General features: G+C 43.1%; 1 protein-coding gene across 2 annotated transcripts in view; it reads right to left on the bottom strand.

The window, feature by feature from the left end:
- The window catches only part of pcxb (pyruvate carboxylase b), a 273,773-nt gene that overhangs the window by 45,034 nt on the left and 202,331 nt on the right, over positions 1-26,408 (bottom strand). For both annotated transcript variants that reach the window (XM_077229559.1, XM_077229560.1), the window contains one exon: positions 11,912-12,156. In XM_077229559.1, coding sequence (XP_077085674.1) covers positions 11,912-12,156 — 245 coding nt within the window. The remainder of the gene's footprint in view (positions 1-11,911; positions 12,157-26,408) is intronic.

Raw genomic sequence — 26,408 nt, 5'->3', positions numbered from 1 at the left:
TAGGTAAAGAACACCTAAATGACTGAACTAAAGCATTTTTCAAAACATGCAAAATAAATAAACAGTATGTATTTTTAAATAATAATAATTAATAATTTATATATTTTAAAACAAAATAATGTGATTATTTTTTTGTAAGGACTGGAAGTCCCTCACAGACTTAAATCCAACATAGCAAGTAATATTTGACTACATTGTAGGTCAAATGCTCAACAGGATTGTGTGAAGCCAAAAGAAATCATGTTTCTTGTAAAAGATTCAAATTGTGAGGAAACCGCCCTAAGTTACAGAAAAATCCTTTAACTTTTGCCTTTAGTTCGAATAGAGAGAGAAATCAATGGGTTGTTAATTAAGTAGAGGATTTGTGAAGTACCCAGACACAATGCAAAAATCGGTCAGGCCAAGCCACTGTGATGGAGGCTGTCGGGGAAAGTGTTATAAGATGAGACTGAGACAGGATTAAGTGGGGATCAAACACACAACCACACACACACACACAGAAACACAGCAATCCTAAAACCCGTCAGTGTCTCCTCTTACTGCTTTTCTGACGTACAGTAATCCCTTCTGTGTACATCTCAGTCGCTCTCTGCTTCTGTCTCTAAGTCTTTGATTCCTCACACGTGCACACACACACAGACACAGACGCACGCACGCACGCACGCACGCAGACACACACACACACAGGTCTAGAAGTGTTTACTCTCTCCTGTGTTATTGTGCAGGGTATCTCTGGCTAACTGACAGGGAACATCTGTTTGGCCATCGGCATGGACAGAGAGAGCTTTGAACTCAAGAGAACGGTTTGTGTGTGTCAGTGCTTGCTGCTGCTTCAAAAGAAACAGAATTAGAGGAGTGTGTGTAGTGTGTGTTGGTGTTTGTCCCAGTAAACTGGGTAGCAAGGAAGAGCAAGACATGAAGATTGTGTTCAGAATGGAAAACTATCATAATGCTTACTGTGCACCATATACACTTTGCTGCCTATTATGTAAATATTTTTAAATAGATTTTTAAATGTTTTATTAATATTTATTTGATTAAACATACTGTAAAAACTGCAATGTGAAATATTATTAAAATTTGAAACTGTTTGGTATTTATTTATTGTTCTAATTTATTCCTGAGATGGCAAAGCTGAATTTCAGCAGCCATTGATCCTTTAGAAATCATTCTGATTTGGTGTTTAAGAAACATTTCTTATTATCAATGTTGAAATATATTTGTGGAAACAGTAATACATTTTTTCATGATTCTTTGATGAAAAGAAAGAACAGCATTTATTTGAGACTTTAACAATAGCCGCATTTCCAGCGTCGGGCCGAACAGTACTATGAAAGGAATGGTTGTTCCAGTTGTATTTCCCCTTGAGCTTGGTTTGGCATGGAAAGATTACAAACCGTTCTCTGCCCGGAATTCTCAGCACGCTTGGCTAACAGTGCTGGTAAAAATGCGTGCAGTGATGTCACCATTCAGGATCATGATGGTCACTTGTCTGTTGCCTGGCTGTTTCTCTGTAGCTGGCCAAGTGTGCTATTTGAGAGACGCAAACACAAGTTAATAATAATAATAAAAAATAAAAAAATCTAATCATCCTCCATTGTGTGTAGCTATTTACATCTCATAATGTCTGTATACTCTTGTGTTACCAAGGTAATGGCTGACGCATTTGTATTACAGAGTTCCATATCAGCCTGTATCAGAGTGGAACATTAAACCATATCCGTACTGACTTGGCCGGATCAGCACCGAATGGAACGGTTAAGCAACGAGAATGGTTTTGCCCGACGGTGGAAACGTGGCTAATGTATTGTCTTTAGTGTCACTTTACTGTTGATCATTTCAATGCATCCTTAAAATAAGTCAATAAATAATATGGTAAAGGATATCACTCCTGGTTCATTCGTCTTAAACAGAAAATTCTGGAAAATGTAGATCATGCAGGCGTTTCATGAATAAAGACGATTCACATATTGTACAAAGTATAAATAATGCATAAGCATACTACTTTTCTTTTAAAAATAGAATGTGGCATGCCATTCTGAACATACCTTGGCAGAGAGAGCATTACTACATCTTCACCTGACAATCTTTCAACCATATTTTTTTCTGCTCATGTAAATGGCCAGTTTTGCCTGACCTAAAACAAAATTCAAAAGCTGACAAGTAAACCTTTTATTTCGAACAAATTTCGAAAATAAAAATCCTCATGGAAAACAATTCACTAAAAGAAATAAAAACATTTTCCAAAATCGAAAATAAAGGTTTCAGTCTGTCAATTTTTTATTGAGCAGAAAGGAAAATCAGCAATAACTTCAGGATTAAATGTTGTATCAGCGATTTCAGGCCCAAAAATAAATGATCACATTCATCTAATCTTTTCTAACGATCCGCTAGCTGGCCGCCCCATAAGTAGGCCGTCAAAAAAACGTGTCTCTTTAGGCAGCCTAGGCTCTGAGATCTGCACACAAAAACAATTGGGTTCACCAACCACTCAAAACCAAAATAAATAGTGTTCCAACTTCCAACCAATCACCGACAGGGGTGGGTGTTGTGAGGTTTTGCGCTCGTGCACGGCTGCACGCGAAGTCTGAGCTGGAGAAGAAGCCAGCGTCTATTATATCAACGTACAAGAGAAATTGAGCATGCCTGAGTCAATACCCAAGAGGAGGAGGAGGATTAGAGTGAGGGAATACCATCGTGTTTATTCAAAGACACGAATAGTTATTGGGAAGGCTTTTGAAAGGAGGAGAGAACTTAAAGAACTGAAAAATTTTCACTCGGACGCCGAGGTTGCACTGTTTCTTCTGGACAGGTGAGTAGCTGCTCGTGATGACGTTTCTGGATGTGAACTGTGTCTGAAAATATCTTTCTTGAAAAAAAAAAGAGTGAAGCTCGACTAAACTTGGGTAGCTCTAGCTAATGTAGGCGAAACGGGAGGGAGGGGCGAGCTAACTTAGTTTGTTTGGGATCTCGCTTCAAACACAAACAGAAGTGACGTCACCCACAATCGCTGATACAACCTTTAAGAACTGAAATAAAAGCATTAACAGTGATGGCACAGTGAAGAAGCCTCCACTGTATATCCCCTGCCCTTTTAGATAACGGTGGCTTATACAGTGCCCCCACTCAGGTTTCACATTCTCTTCAACACACAATACTCTGCGCCATGGCGTGTCAACTTTATCACTTTATTAAAAACTTTAACAGATATTTTATAAAAAGCTTTGCCAGCTGCTGTGCACAAGTCCAAACACAAAGGTCTTTCAGCATCTAAAAAAGGTCCACTACAACCACCCAATTTAGGCAATATGGTAAAAACAGGAAAATAGTCTTCTGTACTGGGAGTATTTACTCCTCCATGACTGTCCATCAGTAAATCTTTTTCTTCATTACTGACCAAAGATTTCCAGTTCTTTAGCATCTGTTCAACAGTCCACAAAGACCTGACCTTTAAACAAGAGGCCACGTCTTCTGTTCTTTCAAAGTCCAGTCCAGCTACATGAATCAAACGTCCAAATGTGGAGATCTGTGATTCTGCAAAAGTACATTAAGTCCATGAAAGGAGCAACTCTCATTTGATAAATCGAAACGAGCTCCGTTTATTAAAGGCTCCTCCAGAAGCCAATGAAGATAAAGGTGTTGTCTCATTTCTCTGTGAGTCAAAAAGACTCCAAACCTTAAAATATTTGCGATAAAACACTGGCAGTCCATTCACGTTCACTTTAAAGGGGTCCATTAGAAACAAAGATTTGTCCAACCCCAGTCCTTCAGTTCTGTGTAAAATGGCGCATATAACAGCCCGCCACCCATTCACCGATGATTTAAACAGAAATCTTTGTAAAAATAGCAAACGAAAAGCTGCTATTCTACTTTTCAAATGTATCAAACCATGATCACCCTCCTCTTTAGGTAAATGTAACACACTCTGAGGGACCCATTGTAATTTATCCCCCCAAAAAATCAACCAAAATCCCTTGAATTTTTGCTAGAAGTTGTGCGGAAGGATCCAAACATGCTAGCCTATGCCAAAGGCAGGAAGCTACTAAATTATTTACAATTAATGTCCTCCCTTTATATGACAACTTTGGTATTAACCATTTCCATTTGTCAAGCCTGCCTTTCACTTTATCAACAACCCCTTTCCAATTTTTCTGAATGGACATTTCATCTCCCAAATACACTCCTAAATACTTAAAACCTCCTGTTCCCCATGTAAAACCATCAGGAAGGCTTGGTCACTCTCAACGTCACCATAGAGCACTTTCACTTTATCAATAAAATCCTGACAGAATCCAAAAGCTTCTAAAATTCTCCACAAGTAAGGGTGTTCAACCCTATCAAACACCTTCTCTTGATCTAATGAAATAAGTCCAATATTAATGTTGAGCAACTTGGAGACATCAAAAATATCCCTTATAAGGGTAATATTGTCAAAAATTGACCTACCAGGGACACAATAGGTCTGATCTGAATGTACCACCTGATCTATAATTTGGCTAACCTATTAGCTAAAGCCTTCGAGAAAATTTTATATACTGAGCAAAGGAGTGAAACAGGACGCCAGTTCTTAATTTCTAAAAGATCTCCTTTTTTGGGGATTAGAGTGATGACCGCTCTACGGCTACTCAACGGCAACCTACCTGAGCCCAAACTATCATCTAGCACCCGCAAAAGGTCCTCCCCTACCTCTTTCCAATTTTTTTTTGATAAAATTCAACAGGAAGGCCGTCAATTCCTGGCACATTCCCAGAATTCATGCCTTGAAGGGCCTTATGCAACTACCCCAGGCTTAATGCTCCTGAGAGCTCTGCCTTGGCACCATCTGACACTTCTGACACTTGGGTCATCATCTAGTGACGTCACAAGATCGAACGGCTCAATTTGAGGCAGGGGAAAACCTATAAGGAGATTAAAACAAAAACACTGGATGGATTTTTATCATTATATGATGGTTGTGTACTGGCACTTCCAACACAAATTTCAGTACAATCAACTTGTAAAAGTGCATGTACCATTATATGACCCCTTTAAGGAACGGTTTAATGTCATCTACATCGTAGTTGCGGCTGGAAAACTCACTTTGTGACAAAGTAACACTTGAGTCAGATAATTCACTGTCACTCTGTGAATCGATCTGATCAGTAACATCTTCAAGATCTAATTTCTTTTGTTATCTATAATCATGAACTTTATCTGACTTCTTCCTTTTTAATGGCACTTTAAACACTTTTTGTTCTGAACCAATTTCATTAGGCCTACCGTCAACCTCCCGAACATCCCCCATAACAATTTCCGGATCTACTTTATCGCTTGACTCACCTTTGTCTTCCTCGTTTTTACAACATCTTTTGCACTTTCGATTTCCTCCACCACTGAAACCAAAGCATTCACAGTCCCAGCGCTTTGAGCTCAATCAGGATCACTCGCCCGCGCCACCACTGACTCCGCCTCGACTGAGGCTTCACCGGCCTCACCGGCCAGCTGCACAGTACCGTTAGCTACACCTTAAGCGCCAGCTGAATGATTGTCTTACTGGGACAAGATCGAACCAAATGGCCGACTTAACCACAGCCTAAGCATTTGATCTTGTCAGTGGTGATGAAAACCACATAATCAAAATCATCCACTCTGATATTCAGCGCAAGGTCTAGATCAGCATCGTTGTTTACAATCATGTAAACTGAATGCCTGAAAGACACAACATGTTTCAGCAAAGGAGAAACGGGGCCAATTGGAATTTTTTTAATCGAGGAGAACAATTTTCCATAGCAAGAGATTACGCGTATTAAAACAACATCACTAATAAACGGCGGGACATTTGAGAGGGTGACTCTTTTAAGTCAAGTCAAGTCAAGTCATCCTCATTTATATAGCGCTTTTAACAATGTAGATTGTTTTAAAGCAGCTTTACAGAGATTAACATATAATTTAAGGTAACAGAGATTAGTTTGGTTTTATAGTGGTTCTTGAATAATGTTTTTTCCAGCTAAAGTTAGTTTTGATTGATTCACTTCCGTCTAAATGATAATTTATTATTAAATTAGGGGCCGCTAAGACGACACGTTCTCTCTAAACAGACTTTAAACGCGAACCTGTGATAGACGCTGATGGCGTTCACATGCGCATTAAGAATTGATTCTATAGTTATGTGCGTTTGAATATATGTGCGCAGGTTTGTAATTCCTTACAAACCATGCCTAAACAAACTACTTGTCTTGTCTATAAATTTTGATGCAGAATTTTATTTTATTTTATCACTTCGGGTAGGTACGCGAACCGAAAAATTCCACAACGCTTTATCTGTAGACTGGTATAGGGATCCTCCATAGGGAGAGGCTAGTTGGCACTTCAGCACTGCATTGTCATCGGGTCCAGGCGAAAGTCCTTCGTCAGGAGGAAAAGGCCTGGATCCGGCAGGCTGCGGGAAAACCTCGGGATAAACAAAGACACTAAAATTAGCGTAGATGCCATTCTTCTTATGATGTAACGAGTACATCAGGATTTAAGGAAAGTGTTCTCAGTTCCGGCTGACCTAATCTATGCAGCCTAATATTGAATTATAGAAGTCGATAATGTATTATGTGAATGCTAGGTCAAAGAGATGTGTTTTTAGTCTAGCTTTGAACTGACAGACTGTGTCTGCTTCCCGGACAATGTTAGGAAGATTGTTGCAAGGGTTTGGGGCTAAATAGGAAAAGGATCTACCGCCAGCAGTCGATTTAGATGTTCTAGGTATTATCAACTGGCCGGAACTTTGAGATCGCAATAGACGTGAAGGACTATAATGCGTTAAGAGCTCGCTCAAGTACTGCGGAGCTAAACCATTTAGTGCTTTGTAAGTAATCAGCAATATTTTAAAATTTATACAATGTTTAATAGGGAGCCAATGCAGTGTTGACAGAACCGGGCTAATATGGTCATACTTCCTGGTTCTGGTAAGAACTCTAGCGGCTGCGTTTTGAACTAGCTGTAGTTTGTTTATTAGGCGTGCAGGGCAACCACCCAGTAGAGCATTACAATAATCTAGCCTTGATGTCATTAATGCATGAACTAGTTGTTCCGCATTTGTCAATGAGAGCATATGACGTAATTTAGATATATTTTTAAGATGGAAAAATGCGGTTTTACAGACACTAGACACATGAGCACACCCAGGTTCCTAACAGACGACGAAGACTTAACAGAGCAGCGGTTTTAGACGGTAATGAAAGTGGCAAAACGGGAGTGAGAATACCATCGATAATAATTCCCCTCTGAACTACTTCATTTGCTTTTTCTATTTTACTAAAAAAAATAAAAATAGCGCTTTTCATCCTAGAGGCAGACATTATATTTTCATGATTTCACAATTTCCCCCACAGCCAAACAACAACTCTCCACACTCACTGTAGAGGCCACTTTTACTCCGTGACGACGGGGGAGTGAACTCAAAACCTTTGCACCTGGAACCGCCATGTTCCTCACACACCAAAAACCACCCACCCCCCTACAAAAAAAAAAAATGCCTACCCAACTGTAGGGACTGGGCTAAGTGGGTGAATCTGAATAACTAAATACATCCGGCTAAAGACCAAAAATCTCTGAATGTAAATTAACCCAAACACACACACACACAAACACACACACGCACACACATTCCCCCACCAATGAAAACCACACTCAGGACAGAGCGTGGTGTCCGATTACAAGACATTTTATGACTGATCGGAATGTCCCAAAGGAAGTGGATTCCAAAGCGAAAAGAAACTTCTTTTCTTTAAAAGACATTCAACCAGATATATTCAATGTGTTTTTATGTGTGTCCGTTTGCCCATGTCACATTGGAATGACTATGATTTTATCGTAGCTTAAAGTGAATTATAAATACCTTCATTATGCATTTTAAATATAACTGTCGATTCCCATAACTTGTACACATAGTTCTGGACACCTCCAGAATGCTTTCGGTGTGATCAATCAGAATACGTACAGTAATATCCAGTAAAATATAGTTTACTATGTTTTCCATCTTTGGAGTGAAAAGAGACCAAAACTAACATCACTGGTGTTCTTAGATAACGGCGTTTTCGACCCAAAGGAATGTTCACAGAACTGCCACCCTCTCTGAATTCTAACCAAGGAGGAGAAATGAATCCTGTATTCATATATATACAGTATATGCTATTATATATCCACTTGAGAATTGTATGAACAATGTATCTAAGTTCCCTATTTCATGAGTTGCCTTTTTGTGGTTTGGTCTATGTTTCTCGACAACTCTAATGCGATAATGTTTTAAACTTGGCCAACTAATGTTTAACCAAATCCATTTGTGGCAAGTTTGGTCTCGATAAACTCCAATCTTCATTCCCCATTTGTTAATTGACATTACATTTTGCTAAACTTGTGACACATTAGTATTATAAGAATTGTGAAGATTCTGCTCTTAAACACCCTAATTTCGTCGGTTTCAAATGTCTCTCTCTTAGACAAAGAGCAATAAAAACCAAAGTCCCGCCTGTGAAATTCCAACCCTCTAATTGGCCAAGTCAACAGGAAGAGGCCGGATTTCTCCAAGGTGATAAATGACGCTTCCCCCCTCCGCTCGCTCTCTGTTACTTCGACTGTCATAATGTAAAAGTCTCGCCTCCGGGCGAGCTCTTCGCCTTTCTTTTATTTGTTTCTAGTTTAGTTTGTGTTTTTCAGTCTTAGTCTCCGTGTTTAATTCCAATCGACGAGTGAAAAGAACACCGCGTGTCATATCTCTTCAGCAAATCCATCTACAAGGGACCTTTAAACGAGCGCGCGCTCGTTTTGAAGGAGAAACACGCGCACGTGACCACGTGGCGAGAGACGCACACGCGCTTCTTCACCAGCCATGCGAAGATGTGACGTTAACTCCGCGTGATTTCCCCGTAGAGATCTTTATTTCTTTTCTTTGTTAGTCAAAGTTTTGTTTTCCGTAGTCGACTCTGTTCACTTTCACAAAGTGAAACAAACTTAGCCGAACTATTTTCCTTTGGTAATGTTACCCCAAAGCATAGCTGTCAACCCTCCCGTTTTTTCCGGGTTTCTCAAGTATTTTAGCTCTTTTCCCGCTGTCTTCCCGTTTTAGTATTTTCCCGTAAAATATCCCGTATTTTTACGCTCTGATTGTGTGAGACGTACTCGGGCAGATTCGGCTTGAAGTTGTTCATCCTCGGATGCGGCGCCGCAATCGCTGTTACAAAAAAAGCCGTGCACACAGCAAAGCGAAATGTGGTCTTGCGCACCCAACTGGTCATTTTTGCCGCGCGCACCTTCGCGCTCATGCGGACGCGTCGAGTATAAACCATGGTATAAATAAAGCTTAACCCTAACTCCGTGTCAGCGTGCGCTCTGATCTGTAAAGGGGCACAGACCTCTACCAAATCATCTCCTGCAGCAGCCTCCGAACTTCCGAAGCACCACTAACTCCGCCTCCGTTTCCCTCGTAAGCTGATATTAGTATTTAAACATTCTCTATGATAAAAAATGTAACAAATATTTTAATAACACGATTTTGGCGGTTATAGAGTTCTAATGACGGTGTTCAACTATAACCGTCGGTCTCACGGTTACGGTCACACCCCTAACACACACACACACACACACACACACACACACACACACACACACACACACACACACACACACACACACACACACACACACACACACACACACACACACACACACACACACACACACACACACACACACACACACACACTGTCTCTCTCTACCTCTCTCTCTCTCTCTCTCTCACACACACCCACTGTCTCTTTCTCTCTCTCATACACACACACACACACACACTGTCTCTTTCTCTCTCTCTCACATATGTAGGCCTATATGTAGTTATAAACTCTTTAGATTGTTAATGATTAGTGCTTTTTTTTTTAAAGTTTGTGGGTAAGAATCGTGTAAAAAAATCCCTTATTTTGGGGATGGATTCCGGGAAATCTCCCTTATTTTCAATGTTCAATGTTGACAGCTATGCCCCAAAGACTTGGAAACTCCGTTCAACGCGCGCCAAGCAGCACCCAGTGACGCTTCCTAAAGGACTTTGCTCACGCACGCGCAGGAATGCCGCGACACAGAGAGACCCAGAAACTTAAGTATATCTCTTTATAGAGCTTCTAAGAAGCGTTAAGATGATGTTTTTGTGTTGTCACAGGCAGGGGACTGTCAGGGGGAATGTTGCCAATGCTCTCTCTCTCTCTCTCTCTCTCTCCCTCTTCCCCTCTCACACGTGTTTCCATTGTCCACACTCTATGCATTTCTCGTTCATCGATGCCTTATCGTGTATTGTTGTTTATTATGTTTGTAAATACATATATCTCATGTAACCGTAGTAAATACATAAGTAGTTCTGCCTTATTAAATTCATTATATTCATCTGATTGATGTACTGCCTTTTTGCTCATTTAAGTCCCTTAAGTGCCAAAAGATCTTATAGCAACAAGCTTACAAATTAAAGATACTTTAAAGAGTATGTGTTTATAGGGCAGGAAACCCAATTCTTGTGGCCACAGAATTGCTTTTCCTGAAATCCTATAAAGTAAGATGATATTGTGGATTCCCACAGATATTAGTCTGACAATTGAGCTAATTTATTTAGCCTGTTTTGTAAGACGTTGTCCGTGTAGTTAATTGCAATCAACTTGTGGTTAAGTGCAAGGATACACAGACATGCATGCAGGCAAAATGACATATCATCCCTTATCGGGAGTTTTATTAACATGTAAGACTGATCTAATCCAAACATGTATGAATAATTATTAATTACCAATTATTAATTATGATATGCAAATTCCCCACGGATTAGATCCGCCCCAGAGTCTTTACACAACCGAAAAAACTAAATACTAAATAAAACATAGAGAAAATGAAAACCAAAGCACGAGTCACAACTCACACACACTCCACTCACTCCCGGCATGCACTCCGAGAGAGAGAGAGAGAGAGAGAGAGAGAGAGAGAGAGAGAGAGAGAGAGAGAGAGAGAGAGAGAGAGAGAGAGAGAGAGAGAGAGAGAGAGAGAGAGTTCGCAAAAGGAATATAAATGGAATCACCATAAACTCCCAAAGTCTAGCCCATTTCCGCCAAACTCATGAACTAAATTGGAGAGAGATGGTGTGAAAAACAACAACAAAAACGAGTGCAGACAGGAATGCACTGACAGAAACACAAGATAAAGAGGGTGAACTGAATAACAATCACATGCAGATACACTGGAGGTAAACAGAAACTTCTATAAGGAAAATCCCAATAATTGATTGCATTGAGCAAAATACCGAAGCACCAGACACATTTCAGCTGATCGGTTTATTTGGCCTTAGGAGACAGAATGTAACACAGCAGAAGCCAACATTGGCAGATCAGCTGATTACCAGAACTCTCACTATCACACTGTTCCTCTGACAGAAAGTGGCAGAAGTTGTTCTTGTTAGTCTCAGAGATTCTGGATGGTGACAGGACTTCAGCTCATCCCATTGACTAGAAATATCCATCCAACGTCTCTAAAGTAATTTTTTAAAGTGTAATTATTTGAATGTCAACAGAGGAAAGAATGAGGTGTTCCCGCGTTGAAATTGTTGTTTAGTCTACATGCAAAATTTAGGGTACGCTGCAGATAATTTCTATGTTTTAAGTTAATTGTTAGGTTTGAACCAACAGGAACAAAAATTACATAGCTGTAATTATACTTGTGGAATTTAAATGACAGCAAATCCAATAGAAAAGTAAAAGTCACTTTATTCACACTGGCCTTCAAGGACACTATTCAGTATGTGGAACAGGGGAGGAGGAGAGAAGGACAGAAAGAAAGAAAGAAAGAAAGAAAGAAAGAAAGAAAGAAAGAAAGAAAGAGAGAGAGTTTGGAATTAAAATGAGATTTTTGGAGGTCTTACTTTGATAAGGTCTCCCAGCAGCTTGTTGGCTTCAGCGTAGGATTTCTTCACCTCTTTGAACTTGTTACCGAGGCCCATGCTGTGGGCCTGGAAGTGAAGGTTGGTGTACTGGCCCCCTGGGATCTCATTTTCATAAACATCTGCATTACCAGACTTCATTGTGGCGGTGCAGTCGAAGGGAGCGTACAGACCACGAGCTACTTCCCAGTACTCGCTGTAGTCAAACACTCTGTCCAGAGAAACACCTGTGTGACAGGAGAAGTGTTACAAAATGCTGCAATGTCACTGTAATATAACAAGCCATATGACTTCAGATAGCTTATTAAAACAATATGATATATTATTATACAACTTCAATTTTCAATAAAAAAGACATACCCCTTCGTTTCAATGTTTCAAAAAAAATAAAATGATTGCTGTTGAAGACACTGCACATGATCCAGCAGAGAAACATCGACCAATCATAAAACTGCAGTGAAAAAAATGCTAAAGGAGCTCTGCAGCAACTCCCCACTCCCATGGAGCACTGCAAGTTTCACTATACTCTCTAACTACTTATATTTCTGTATATATCTTTTTGTATTGTCTTTTTGTCTGAATTTCTTGTTTGTTTGTTTTTATTTCAAATCAAAGTTTGTAATATCAATTCGAAGCTGGTTGAGTGTTTGTTTTTTTTAAATCCCAAGTGTCAAAATTAATGGAAAAGAAAAATCAATGTTTCATATCTGTAGCCACATAATTAGCAGGAAAATGTATACTGTACACTCAGCCAGACTGTGATGATCGCCCCTATGCAGATCAGAGGTCTGTATTGACTGTACATTATCCTTTTTTTTTGGACTCAGTGTAGGATGTTTACAAGCAATGCAATAATTAAAAATCATGCAAATTAAGTTCAGGCCAGAGGTTTGACTATATCAATTATTTAACCATAACTATTCTAAGTTCATAATATGAATTTCATATACACACAGGTTGTGACACAAGACTTGCTTTTCAAATCTGTTTAACAAGAAAGTGACTGCTCAGAGTAATATGTGAATAGAGTCACTTATTCATCTGTACAGTTGTCTTTTAAAACATAGGAAAGACAGAAATATATTAAAGATAGAAATGACTGGGCTGAAAGTATTCATTCAGTGAAATTAATCACCCTGTACTTTCAGATGCATTTAAGTGGTAGTGTTAGAAGCTCTCTCTCTCTCTCTCTCTCTCTCTCTCTCTCTCTCTCTCTCTCTCTCTCTCTCTCTCTCTCTCTCTCTCTCTCTCTCTCTCTCTCTCTCTCTCTCTCTCTCTCTCTCTCTCTCTCTCTCTCTCTCTCTCTCTTTTGCTAGAAACATTTGACTGACTGATATTGCTGTCCTAATCTGACACATCTCAAAACACACCATCAATCCATCAATAAAGACCCTGCATAAAGTCAGACTGTAATAATCAATGTGGATTTAATTAAGCCTGATGCCACAAGAGTAATCTTTCCTGTCTTCAGGCCACACACACACACACACACACACACACACACACACACACACACACACACACACACACACACACACACACACACACACACACACACACACACACACACACACACACACACACACACTATATTTCATAAGTGAGAATAAGTGCTCTTATAATGTTCCTGCTGGGTTTGCATCACTCCAATAGAAAATAGTAACCAATCCATTAAGCAATGTCAATGTATATCGTGTGCTGAACTCTATCATTCTCTAATGTGTCACTACAGTAGATAAATGGCCCTAAATGCCCCCGAAATGACTGTTCATTTATGAACATATGAAGTATGTATGTGTGCTTGCATGAGCTATAAATGACAGTACAATATATACCAGTTTTCTGATTGGTTGATATATATATATATATATATATATATATATATATATATATATATATATATTTTTTTTTTTTTTTTTTTTTTTGCTGTATACATAGCTTTGGCCTGTCACAGAGACAAGAGTGACTTCCCAAGGCCCCTATTTCAGTGATATCTGTCAGGTATTAGGGATATTGTGTGCATGATATAAGCATATAGAAAAATGCTTACAGCAGATTTAAGACAAGGCTCTAAAACAAGTCATTGCATTCAACATTCACAGCATTGCTGAACACCCCCCGCCCCCATCTTAAACCAGCCTAAGGTGGTGGCCTAGCCAAGCGTGGTTAATCTGGTCTGTTTTGATGGTTTTAGAGGGGTTTAGGGTATTACTGGGAGACCATCTGGCCGACCATCTAATTAAACACCAACTTGGATAAGGCTGCTAGTATGGAAGCCTGTTTCCACCTCAGAATAATCAAAAGTTAATTGTGAGATAAAGCACAAAAGAATGTCAGATTGTAAAACAAAGTTGCATAAAGTGATTAATTGAAAAATCACATTGTGAGATATAAAGTCACAATGCGAGATTCAAAATCACACTGTGAGATATTTGGGAATCAGGAATAGGTTAAGGGTATAAGTTTATAGCAAGGGTTCAGATTAGGCATTTAGTTGTGATGGGTAGGGTCAGGGTAAGGAGCTAGAGAATTGTGAATTGTGTCAATAAATGTCCTCACAAATATAGATGTACAAGAGTGTGTGTGTGTGTGTGTGTGTGTGTGTGTGTGTGTGTGTGTGTGTGTGTGTGTGTGTGTGTGTGTGTGTGTGTATGAGATGGAGTGAGAGAAAGAGAAAAAGAGAAGACTGAAGACCAAGCAGATAGACATTTAAAAGTGAACACAAAGGGCTTGCACAGGGATAAAAGGTTTGATTGTGGAAGTGAGTCTGAATGTGTCTTTGCATTTAATCAAGAGATGGAGAGAAAAAGTGACAGATGGAATATGAGAGAGAAGTGTTAGTGGAAGCGGTGGGCTTGAAGACTGCATTGAAAAACATGGAAATGGAACAAAAACAACTTACAGATGCAGAAGGAAAACAAACATATAGGGACAGATGAGTGTAGGCGGAAGAGAACGAAACAGGGAATTAAGGGAAAGATTAGAAGATGTGAATAGAAAAGCCTGAAGGAAGAGGGAAATGGGAGAGAATGTGTGTGCTATAAAGGAAAAGAGAAAAGAGGTGGAAGATAAGGGAGAGAGGGAGAAAAAACGTCAAATATGGAGCTCAGCTAGATCACACAAATCAATGACAGGGCAGCTAGGCAGGGCAATACAGACAAAAATATACAATAAAAAAACATAAAAAAAAGAAAACGAATGAACATAGAGAATGAAAACCAGATGCATGTAAGAGGCTCTGACAAGCTTGGTACAATAAGTATGTGTGTGTGTGTGTGTGTGTGTGTGTGGCATTAATGCATTAATAACAAATGCCACACTAAATTCTTTACCTGTGCTAGCCTGCTACACTGGCAACTAAATTAACCAGCGCAATACACTAGAGAGAAAACCAATGACAGTAAGAGAAAGTGATGAGAGGGAAAAAGGGATCTTCAGGAAACTAGATGTCTACTGTGACCAATTACCTCAGCAGATGCGCCCATGAATAAAAAAACTATGTACTTAACTCACAAACACACATGCTCATGTGCTAGAAACAAAGAAAATATTTATAATGTATATATCTCTACTCAATTGTAATCTCACACAATTTCTAGTATTTTTCGCCATCTAATTTTTTGGATGGGTCATAACAAATGTCTAGTCTACTAGTTTATATAGTATTTTTTTTAAAGCTCGGTTTCTCAAGGAAAAAAAATGGTTCTCAAGAAAAAAATCTAATTACAATAAAGGTTAAAAAAAGTTTTATATTTTGGTGGAAACTGTGATGCACTACCAAAAAGTTTGGCCTAAACAAGATAATAATAATAATAATAATAAAATGCTTTTATCTAGCAAGGATGCATAACATTGATCAAAAGTGACAGTTAAGACATTTCCAATGTTACAAAAATGCTACTATTTCAAATGTTTTTTCTTTTTTCTTTTCTAGTTAAAAAATTCCACAAAAATCACAAAAACATGATTCAGAAATAAGAATTGAGCACCAAATCAGCATATTAGAATGATTTCTGAAGGATCATGTGAGACTGAAGTAAGTAAAAAAAAATATATTAAAATAGAAATAATAATACTGTTTTTACTGTATTTACAACATTACATTTTTTGGTCCCACTTTATATTAAGTGGCTTTAAGTATTATGTACTTACATTGAAACATATGTACAATGTACTTATTGTGTTCATGTTGTATTGTAAAACACTTTTGCTGCTATTGAGGTGTGATACTGGTAAGGTTAGAGACAGGTGTGGTGGTATGAGTAGGTTTAAGAGTAGATTAAGGTGTAAGGGAAGGGTGAACAGTGTAATTACAAATGTAATTACATACATTAATTACAGCTGTAATTACATGCAGGAATTTTTAAAATATAATTACAATGTAAAAACATGTATATGTACACAATAAGTCCGTTGTATCAAATTATTAGTTTCAATGTAAGTACATTGTATTTAAAGCCACTTCTGTGTCTACAGCAAGCACTCTATGTGAAATAATTTTTCCTGATGGTGTTTGTCTCTATCAGAACAGCATTTGACTATTAGAAGAGGAGTTTATCACCATTGTAAAATGTGACAAAGCATTATATATATATATGCTCGCCACAGTGAGCAGACAGCAGTTTAAACCGTATGCTTCTTCCTGCCCTTGTTACATCATGGGTGGGGATACACACAAGTTATGTGTTGTTTGTATGGGAGCAGATCATCCTCACTCAGCCCTCGAGGGGGCTGAATGTGAGCATTTTGAGCGGCTATTGTTAAAAACACTTCTGCCCGGCGCTCTTTGAGGAGGGCACTTTGGCATGCGTTCCTCACGGTTCTGGTCCCGCAGCTGCTGAGGCAGAGCGGCTACTCAGGTTGTAGGGTTTACAGATGGATCTGGTAGAGGGGTTAGAGACGGACCTAGCTTTTCTCTGCCCTCACCTGACAGGTCCAGTGCTTTAACTCAGGGATTAGAAACACGCTTTGCTTGCTTCGGCCCTGAGTGAAGCACCAGTACTGCATCTATCCAGCTCCGAGGAGCTGGATGTTGTTAGTTTCGAGACAAGAGATCTTGGTGCTGAAACACTTAAGAGATGCTTGGGAGCTATCTATCCCCTGAGTCAGTATCAACCCTAAAATCCCCGACGTTACCTACCAAGCCTTTAAGAGCCACTTCAGAGCTGGTGGGTAAAGCATACTTGGTAGCAGGTCAGACCGTGGCATGTCGCTGAGATGAGAGTGTCACTACCCATACTCCCCCGACGAAATACTGGGGATCAGGGCGGCGATCGCAGCCCAAGCCTATGAATGATAAAAGGGATCTGAATACCATTATCATCTCCAAGAAGGCTTTGGTGAAGAAGTCACTCCCATCCGGGGGAAGTGGTTAACACCTTATTATACGGTGACAATTTCCCCTCTGTGCTCTCCGCCGAGCCTATATCCCAGTGTCCGCCCGGAAACGTAGCAGTGCTAGGATGCTCACCCCCTCTGAGGAGGGTCTCAGAGCAATCAGTTCGGTTGTTTCCTGTCAGTTCGCTGCTTCAGGGGACCGAATTGGTTCCTTGAGTAACAACAGAGGCCAGTCTCGAGAGACTGGTTCCCTTAGTAGATTTTTTGGCAGAGTGGAAATTACTGCCAAATATATTTCAATGGGTCCTTCTGATGGTAGAAAAGGGACACAGAATTCAGTTCCGGTCGTGCCTGCCCGGGGTTCTACCCACAGTGGTAGGCCCTGAGCAGTTGTAAAGTTGTAAAGGCTCTGCTGGACAAGAGGGCCATAGAAGATTTTCCGGGAGTTCAAGGTACTACAGCCGGTACTTTATTGTTTTAAAAAAGGATGGGGGGTTGAGTTCGAACTTAGATCTGCGCCAACTGAATCGCTCTGTAAAGAAGCTCAAGTTCAAGATGCTTACGCAAAGGGATCTCAAGGGATAGCTCCCAGATCGCAAGGGCGCTTACTTCCATGTATCCATCCTTTCACAACACAGAAAGTTCCTGAGTTTCACATTCGGGGGCGAAGCGTACTAAAATCGTATTCTTCCTTTTGGCCTAGCCTTGTGACCCCTAAAGCCTTGTGCTGGGGGCTCCTTGTCATCAGATAACAATAATGACGGATACATCACTCACGGGCAAGGGGCGATCATGAGTGTTTGCTTGGCTTAAGGTCTGTGGGCACATAAACTGCTTGGAAATTATGGCAGTGTTTCTAGCACTCAAACACTTCCTCCCAGACTTGAAAGTTCATCATGTGATTGTTCTTATAGACAACAGGTGGTCTCTTCAGGGATGTCTGTGGTTGAGCCAGTTATACAAGCTTGCTCACCAGATCCTCCTGTGGGCCCAAGGGAAGCTGCTCTCACTGAGGGCAGTTTATATCCCTGGGCAACAAAATCAGGGAGCTGAGGACCGGGGAACAGGAGACAGGAGCTGACAGGAGCGAGACAAGAGCTGAGGCCCGGGAATGGAGACTCCACCTCTAAGTGGTGAAGGTAAAATAGGAGAAGTTTGGTCGAGCAGAAGTAGACCTCTTCGCATCTCTAGACACGACATATTGTCCACTATGTTTCTCCCTCAGTTACCAAGCTCCTCTTGGGATGGATGCCATGGTGCAGACGTGGCTGAAGCTCTGTCTGTACGCATTTCCCCTGAACACTCTGCTCCCGGGAGTTCTGGAGAGAGTTTGCGGGGATGTGGCCTGTCTTCTGCCAGTAGCCCAATTTTTGCTGACCCGAGTCTGGTTCTCGGACATTGTGTCACCCCTCAACGGCTCTCCCTGGGAGATTCTGGTCAGGAGGGACATGCAGTCCCAAGCAAGGGGCACAATCTTTCACCCTCATCCAGAGTTGTGGAAACTGTGGCCCCTGATTGGGCTCAGCTCATAGACTCAGGTCTCTCAACCGAGGTTGTTGAGACCATACTTCACACCTGAGCTCCCTCCGCGAGGAAACTATATGCCCTAAAGTGAATAGTATTCACTAGAGTCCTGCGCGGGACTGTTTTCTTCATCCCGCTCCCGCCCGCGCCCGCCGAATTTCTGACCATTACCGCCCGCTCCCGCAACGTATGTGTTACACTCCCGCCCGCTCCCGCAATATGTATGTCCACTCCCGCCCGCTCCCGCAAAACTCGGAGAATTTATTCCCGCACAATAATAGAGATGCACTGACTTTGTGTCTTCTCCCGTCCCGCAGGAAAAAAACGCGTATTTGTATTGCTATTATTAAAGAGATTCATGGGTTTGTTGGTTTCGTTTCCCTGGCCTGCATGTATTCTGATGCACTGATCAGGAAGATGAATAGTAAATGTCAGACTTGCCTTGCTCAGGTTTTGTGCTGTAAATACCCAGTTTGAGGTTCTTTTCCACATCATTGACATCTCCATCATGTCGTTAGGCAACCTCCCGATCCCGCAGGGTTTTTTTTTCCCGCCCATTCCCGCCCGCAGCAAAGTTCAAACCGCCCGCTCCCGCGAGATTTGCGTTGGGTCCCGCGGGACCCGGCGGGACTCAATCCCAATGCAGCCCTCTCGTATTCACTTCATGGTGCAGAGAGCGCCAGCTGGACCCAGTTAACTGCCCTGTTGGTACAGTGCTGGATTTCCTGCAGGAGTGGTTCTCCGCGGGGTTATCCTCCTCCACCTTAAATGTATAGGTGGCGGCCATAGTTGATTACCACACTCCTTTGGGTGGTGTGTCTTTAGGTTTCCTTCATGGCACCTTGAGGCTGAGACCTGCAGTACGCACCAGAGTGAGGGCCTGGGATTTAGCCACTATATTGGAAGGCCTTTCTATGGCTCCCTTTGAGCCTACTGAAGAGGTTTCAGAAACGTTCCTCACTTTCAGGCTGTGTTCCTTCTTGCCATTTTGTCTCTCAGAAGAATCGGAGACTGCAAGCCCTGTCGGTAGCTCCTTTGTGCCTGGAATTTGTACCTGGCCTGGTGAAGCCCTTTCTCCACCCTAGACCAGGTTATTTCCCTAAGGTCCCCACCAATGTTGCAGGGCCTATCGTTCTGCAGGCCCTTTGTCCTCCGACGTTGAATCAAGAAAAGCTTAATCTGCTTTGGCCTGACCAGCATACAGCCAGCATGGGTGGAAATGGAAATTTGCACAGCACTTTATGTCTTGGAGTAAAAGGATGGTCACACTAGCATGCAACATTTCTCCAGACAAGGCAACGATGAGAAAACTGGACAGAATATTTGTGCAGAACAAATTTTTTGTATGAACAAAAATCCACCAATATTTTTTCTAAGTCAAAAAGAGGATTTTCTCTTATTATGCTCTTAATTTATTTCCCTAATTTTTCTCTGTTTTTCATCTTTCACCCATCAGGTTAAAATTGGTATCTCAGTGTTTACAGGGAGACATTGACAGATTGTTGTGTATGATGTGGTTACATGAGAGATCGTCCAAGAACATAAGATTAGACTCTGGAGAATGTTAAACGGAAGTGCAGCTGCCATTACCTAACCACTTTGCCTCTAAGGAGCCATTTTATTTGGACAGAGGAGGTGAAGAGAGGTAGAAAAAGACTGGGCAGAGAAGGTATGACTTAACTTTGACAGTAATGAAGTGGAGGAAGGGGAAATAAATGTGTAAGTGCATTTAAAAACAAAATGGGGGAAAGGAAAGGTACAATTTTCTACCTTTCTTTTTTTTGTCATTAGTCTTAGTCCAGTGTGTGTCATCAACACATTCCTTTTGTTTAACACACCTCTCAGAACACGTCAACACTTAAACAGACAGTAAAGCACAGATACACTACAGCACACTAACTGTATAAAAGTAAAAATGTATTGATATTTGACGACAGGCCCTGCTGAGTCCCTTGATTAATGAGCTCAGCGACTTGACTAAGTAGACATCATTAATCAATTGAGCCTGACTGTTACTTAGGCCGAATTAACTGACCATGGGCAGCCTGTTGAATGAAAACTGCACATGTACTGACCTAGGCTAAAAACACAATCTATGAAAACGTAGACGTTTTACTTAATGTTTCTTGTCACTTGAACTAACTTGCTCAGCACTATTCAATATTTTCAAACTATTGCTGTGCAATGACAGGAGTGGAATTAACTGACAAAACTACAAAGCTGACAATTTGTGTGTGTGTGTGCGTATATGTATATATTTATTAGTGCTGTCAAATCGATGAATCATGATTAATTGATTATAAAATAAAGTTTGTTTATATAATATATGTGTGTATATGTTATTATAATTTTATTTAAATGTACACACACACTATATATACACATATAAATACAATACACACACATATAAATTATATAACTTAAATAATTAGAAAACTGTAATAATATTACTATATATAACTGTTTTCACTGTATTCTTGATCATAAAAAACTTTTCAAAAATATGAAAAAAAGCCTTAACAATCACAAACTTTTGAATGGCAGAGAGACATGGCAAAAAGAATATAGATTCAAGTTGCGTTTTTAGTGAACTGTTCATTCCAGTGCGTGTGTTTCACTTTAAAACACGAGGTCTATCATAATCTGTGATTGTTTCTGAAGAGTGCAAGTATGAAGGTATTTTTGGTGCAAGACAACTGAACGCCTGTGACAGTGAAATTTGTAGTTGTAGAGAATAGCCACACATGTGTATCAGTAAATTTGAAGTCACAGAGAGAAATGTTTTAAGAGTTGCAAACTTGTAGACTTGTTCCCTTTCGAAGGGAACTCAACAATACGTCAACGACGCTATGGGGAACGCCTCAGGCGTGACAGGTGTCTGAAATAACTATCAAATCACGTCAATCATATTGACCGGCGACAGCCCGTGAATCATTAGCGTGAATGATTAACGTGCGACCTGGAAGTATAAAGGGGCGCCTTGCAAACATGACAAACCATCTCATCGTCTTCAGGGACTGTTTGTTTGAAACGCTATTCAAGTATACGAAGGTAAGAGAAAGATGAAAGCCCTCTGTGCTAACTGCGAGCGCACAGCTAAGGCAGATTGTTTTCGTAAGTGTGCCGACCCGTGTCCGAGGTTTCTGACACCGGCCGACACACACGAGCTGTGCGTTTTTTGCTTGGGTGAAGAGCACGCACGGGAGGTTCTCGAGGGAGCCCTCTGTGCTAACTGCGAGCGTTTTTCTCTTAAAACGCTCCGCTCTCGTCTGGCCCTCTTCTCGAGGGAAGGGGGTTCAGCGTCTGGACCTCACGGCGCGGGTCCCGCTCGTGCCGAGGCCGAGCGGCGACTTAAATCATGGGGCTCCCAGATGGAGCTCGTCGATCGCCTCGAGAGGGTTGTTAACCTCTCAGATGATTCGACGGCTGACGAGGGCGAACTGCAGGTCGATGGGGAAGATTACTCACCGACTGTACCTGCAGTTGATGCTCTTCAGGACGCGCAGGAGATGGCTGAGGAGGTTTATGATCAGGTAGATCCTGAACCTCCTCAGCCATCCTGCCCCGTGTATGCAGAGCTGGTGGATGTGATGGAGCGCGCTGTCAATAGGCTGCAGCTGCCTTGGCAGCGCGCTAGAGGAGAGATCGCTCGCGGTAGGCTCGACGATCGGTTCCTCCCCGGCCATACACCACCAGCTCAGGTGAGCCTTCCATTCCTTCCTGATCTTCACACGGAGATCGAGAGGGCATGGAAGAGCCCATACTCTGCCCGTATTCACCGACATCAGCGGGCCAGTTTCGCTGATGTTGAGGGGATCGGAGAGCATGGGTACGTGTCAATGCCGCCTATTGACGAGACGTTCGCGAACTATCTCGTGTCTGGGCGGGCAGCGACAATGAAAGCTCCAACCCTGCCATCCAAACCGCTAAAAACAACGGCTCGTTTGAATGGCAGAGCATACACAGCAGCAGGTCAGGCCGGTGCTGCACTGCACACCATGGCAGTATTACAGGCGTACCAGGCCGACCTGCTGGGGGATCTCGACCAGGGGGCAGGGATGTCCCCTGAGGCGGTGGCTGAGCTGCGCCGCACCACAGATCTGGCTCTCCGGGCCACCAAGCAAACCGCTGCCGCGATCGGACGGTCGATGGCGGCGATGGTGGCCACGGAGAGGCATCTGTGGTTAAATCTAGCCGACATCGGGGAGAAAGAAAAAGCCTTTCTCCTCGATTCGCCGGTTTCGCCTTCCGAACTCTTCGGCACCTCCGTAGAGGCGGTGGTGGGGAAGTTCAGGGAGGCGAAGGCGCGCTCAGCAGCGTTTAAAACTTGTATACCGCTGAGATCCGCGTCCGTACCCCGGCAAGCGGGAGAGCCTGGCCCTTCACGGTCTGAGGACCGTAGGCAGGGTCAGCGAGCCAGTGTCGCCTCTCGTGCGCCCCCTCCCTTGAGGAGCAGGTCGCAGAGAAGGCGTGACTCCCGCAACAGAAGAGATTTGAGGGAGGTTATCCAGTGCAAACGCACACAGCGTCGGTAATGGATAACCTCCCCGGAGGGTCACGAAATCTGCCCTCTCTCTTCTGACCCCCAGGCGTTCGTAACATCAGGCCTGGGGATGGGCCTATGATGAGAACCATGTTCTGATGGCCCACCTAGGCTTGGTTAGTGGAAACGCCCCTTTCAGGCATGTGAAGTGGCGGATCCCAGGTTTGTAAAGAACTATCTGGCGAGTCTTCACTTTGCACGCCGCAGGTGAGCTGCTGGTCTTTTCAAAGAGTATTTGTTTTTTGTGATTAAAAAATAACATATCTCTCTTTACAGACCTCGTTCCCTGTATAGAGTCATGGGGTCATGTCAAGGTAATAAGGTAAGAGAACTTTATTGGATTATCAGGGCCCTGAAGTTCCCCGTTAGGTGGCCAGAACGGTAACTGTGTTAGCCTTCGGGCTGCTAGCCACCTCAGGGTAGAGTGGTTGGTCTCTCTCTTTAAATTGTTTTACTTAGAGTGTTGACTGACGCTAGAGCTTCAGATAGATCTTATGTCCGGCCCACAGGTCCGTTTGACTTCTTCCTGAGTATGTCGCCCCTTGAGCTCTGTTTGGGTTTTCATTAGGCTGAGCGATTCTGCAGCCCTTTGTATGGAATAATACAGACTATATTCTTTAGTAAGGCTGTGGCTCCTCCGAGCCCTCAGATAGATCTATGCTTGCAGGCTGGCCCTCACCAGGGCCGCCTCTGTAGCTGGCCTAGGCTGTGCCAGGGATAATAGAGGCGCTCTGCTAAAAATTTTAGCATTTCTTCCTCTGACCCTTCACTGTGTGAATGTTGGTTTCTAGCATCCCTGTATAAACAGCCTCCTCCCGTGGGAGTCGTTAGGCCAAGGCCCGCCCCCTTCTCTGCATTCTGGGGTGACTCGAGTAATGCAGCGTGGTGCTGAGGATGGTTTGTAAGGACATGGTAGGCCTCAAACAGGCCTCCGTGGTATATATGTCTTTATTGAGCAGGGTTAGGCCGTCTTTCGCTTCACGAAGAAGACTGGGTTTCCTGCACGACCCTGCCATGCAGAACTGGCCTACGGATTTAGGCCGCCAGTTTAGGCTTCACTCACCTCGCTGAGCTACTGCTCGAGCGCTAGGTTGTAGGTGGTTGGCTTTCATTCAAGCCCCACTCCCCTAGGTTGGGCACAGATACATTTCTGTCACCCCTAGAGCCGCTGGCAGGCCCGCACCCTGGTAACCTCAGGGTGAGGTGTGAGTATTCCCCTGTGATACAGGGTAGGTCTGAGCACTTCACTCCCAGTTCTGTTTTATCCCACCTCGCACCACTATGGCTCGGGTCGAGTATGAAGTGAGCTTCACTTCTTCTTTGGTCGAAGTACGCTCCCCTGAAGCCAGAGCATTGACCTGAGCTGACGCCCATGCATAGATGGTAGGCCCCTGGCTAACTGGGGCCTCCGTTGAGGCAGAGTGGCGTATGTTGTACTCCCCTTGTTTTAAGGGTGCTAGCTTTCTTGCGGAGTACACTGCCATGGGCAATGTGATTAGGCACCAGGATGCTGTAGGCGCTGTGTAAACAGTTTTTCTGCCAACGAAGGCTGCGCCATTAGGTAGTAGGCCTCAGCAGGCCTCCTTGATTGGACAGCCCCCCAGAGGGCACTGTAGGCCAGCTCACTTTACATGGTTGGCCTTGGTGGTTCGGGCAGTTGACTCACTGATGGGTAGTAGGCCTTAAACAGGCCTCCTCGGAGGTGAGTCCCAACATTGTGGGACATACCTTATAGCGCTACTGGAAGCCCATTAGTGAATTATGCTGTGTAGTATGGTTTCCAACAGTGTACTCTATGGCAGAATATGACTTGCTATTAGCTAGTAGGCCCGACCAGGCCTCCCTGATAGGCGAGTCCCCAGCTGGCTGGCCTTAGCAGGCCACCTTATACTTTCACCCGGACTCAGGGCTCAAAGCTACCAGTGGTTATCAGGTAGTAGGCCACTCAGGCCTCCCTGAAGGTGAATTCCCACTTAAGATGGTTATCAGGTAGTAGGCCTCACCCGGCCGCCCTGAAGGCGAATTCCCACTTACGTTGGCTATCAGGTAGTAGGCCTCTCTGGGCCTCCCTGAATGTGAGCTCCCAAATATTGTGGCTGTCAGGTAGTAGGCCGCTCTGGGCCTCCCTGGATGTGGGCTCCCAAATATTTTGGCTGTCAGGTAGTAGGCCTCACCAGGCCTCCCTGAAGGTAAGTTCCCGCATGCTGTGATTATCAGGTAGTAGGCTCCTCCAGGCCTCCTTGAATGAGAACGGTCAGGTAGTAGGCCTCACCAGGCCTCCCTGAAGGTGAGTTCCCACAGATAGTGGTGACCAGGTAGTAGGCCTCACCAGGCCTCCCTGAAGGTGAGCTCCCCACATACTGTGGTTGTAAGGTAGCAGGCCTCACCGGGCCTCCCTGAAGGAGGAGTTCCCACGGAGTTCCCACGTACTGTGGTTATCAGGTAGTAGGCCTCTCTTGGCCTCTCTGAAGGTGAGCATCTCACATACTGGGGTTATCAGGTAGTAGGCTCCTCCAGGCCTCCTTGATTGAGAACGGTCAGGTAGTAGGCCTCACCAGGCCTCCCTGAAGGTGAGTTCCCACAGTTTGTGGTTACCAGGTAGTAGGCCTCTCCAGGCCTCCCTGAAGGTGAGCTCCCCACATACTGTGGTCGTAGGGTAGCAGGCCTCACCAGCCTCCCTGAAGGTGAGTTCCCACGTACTGTGGTTATCAGGTAGTAGGCCTCACGTGCCTCCCTAAAGGATCAGGTAGTAGGCCTCTCCGGGCCTCCCTGTAACGCTCCCTAGTGGTGCTGGGTTTATGAAGCTAGTGGTCTCTTGCTATCAGTTTCAGCTAGCCTTAATAGGCAGCTGCTGAAGGCGAGCTTGCGCCCTGGCTCGCTAAAGTGTTCATTCTCTGCTAAAGGTTCCCTCCCGGAACCTTTTCTGCCTACAGCCTGGTTTGCCTACCAGGCAGACCTTGTGCTCCCCTCACGAGGGTCTCTATGAGCATGCGGCTTCCTGAGTCTGGTCAGACGGTCGTAGGCCTCTCGTGAGGCCTCCCAGTTAGATCAGCCCTTAGGCCTTCACAGGCCTCC

This window comes from Siphateles boraxobius, unplaced genomic scaffold (assembly GCF_051911475.1).
Source record: "Siphateles boraxobius isolate OS27281-9 unplaced genomic scaffold, OSU_SipBor_1 130, whole genome shotgun sequence".
NCBI classification, from domain to species: domain Eukaryota; kingdom Metazoa; phylum Chordata; class Actinopteri; order Cypriniformes; family Leuciscidae; genus Siphateles; species Siphateles boraxobius.
The sequence above is the reverse complement of the archived record's forward strand: the minus strand, read 5'-3'. Positions and strand labels throughout refer to the sequence as shown.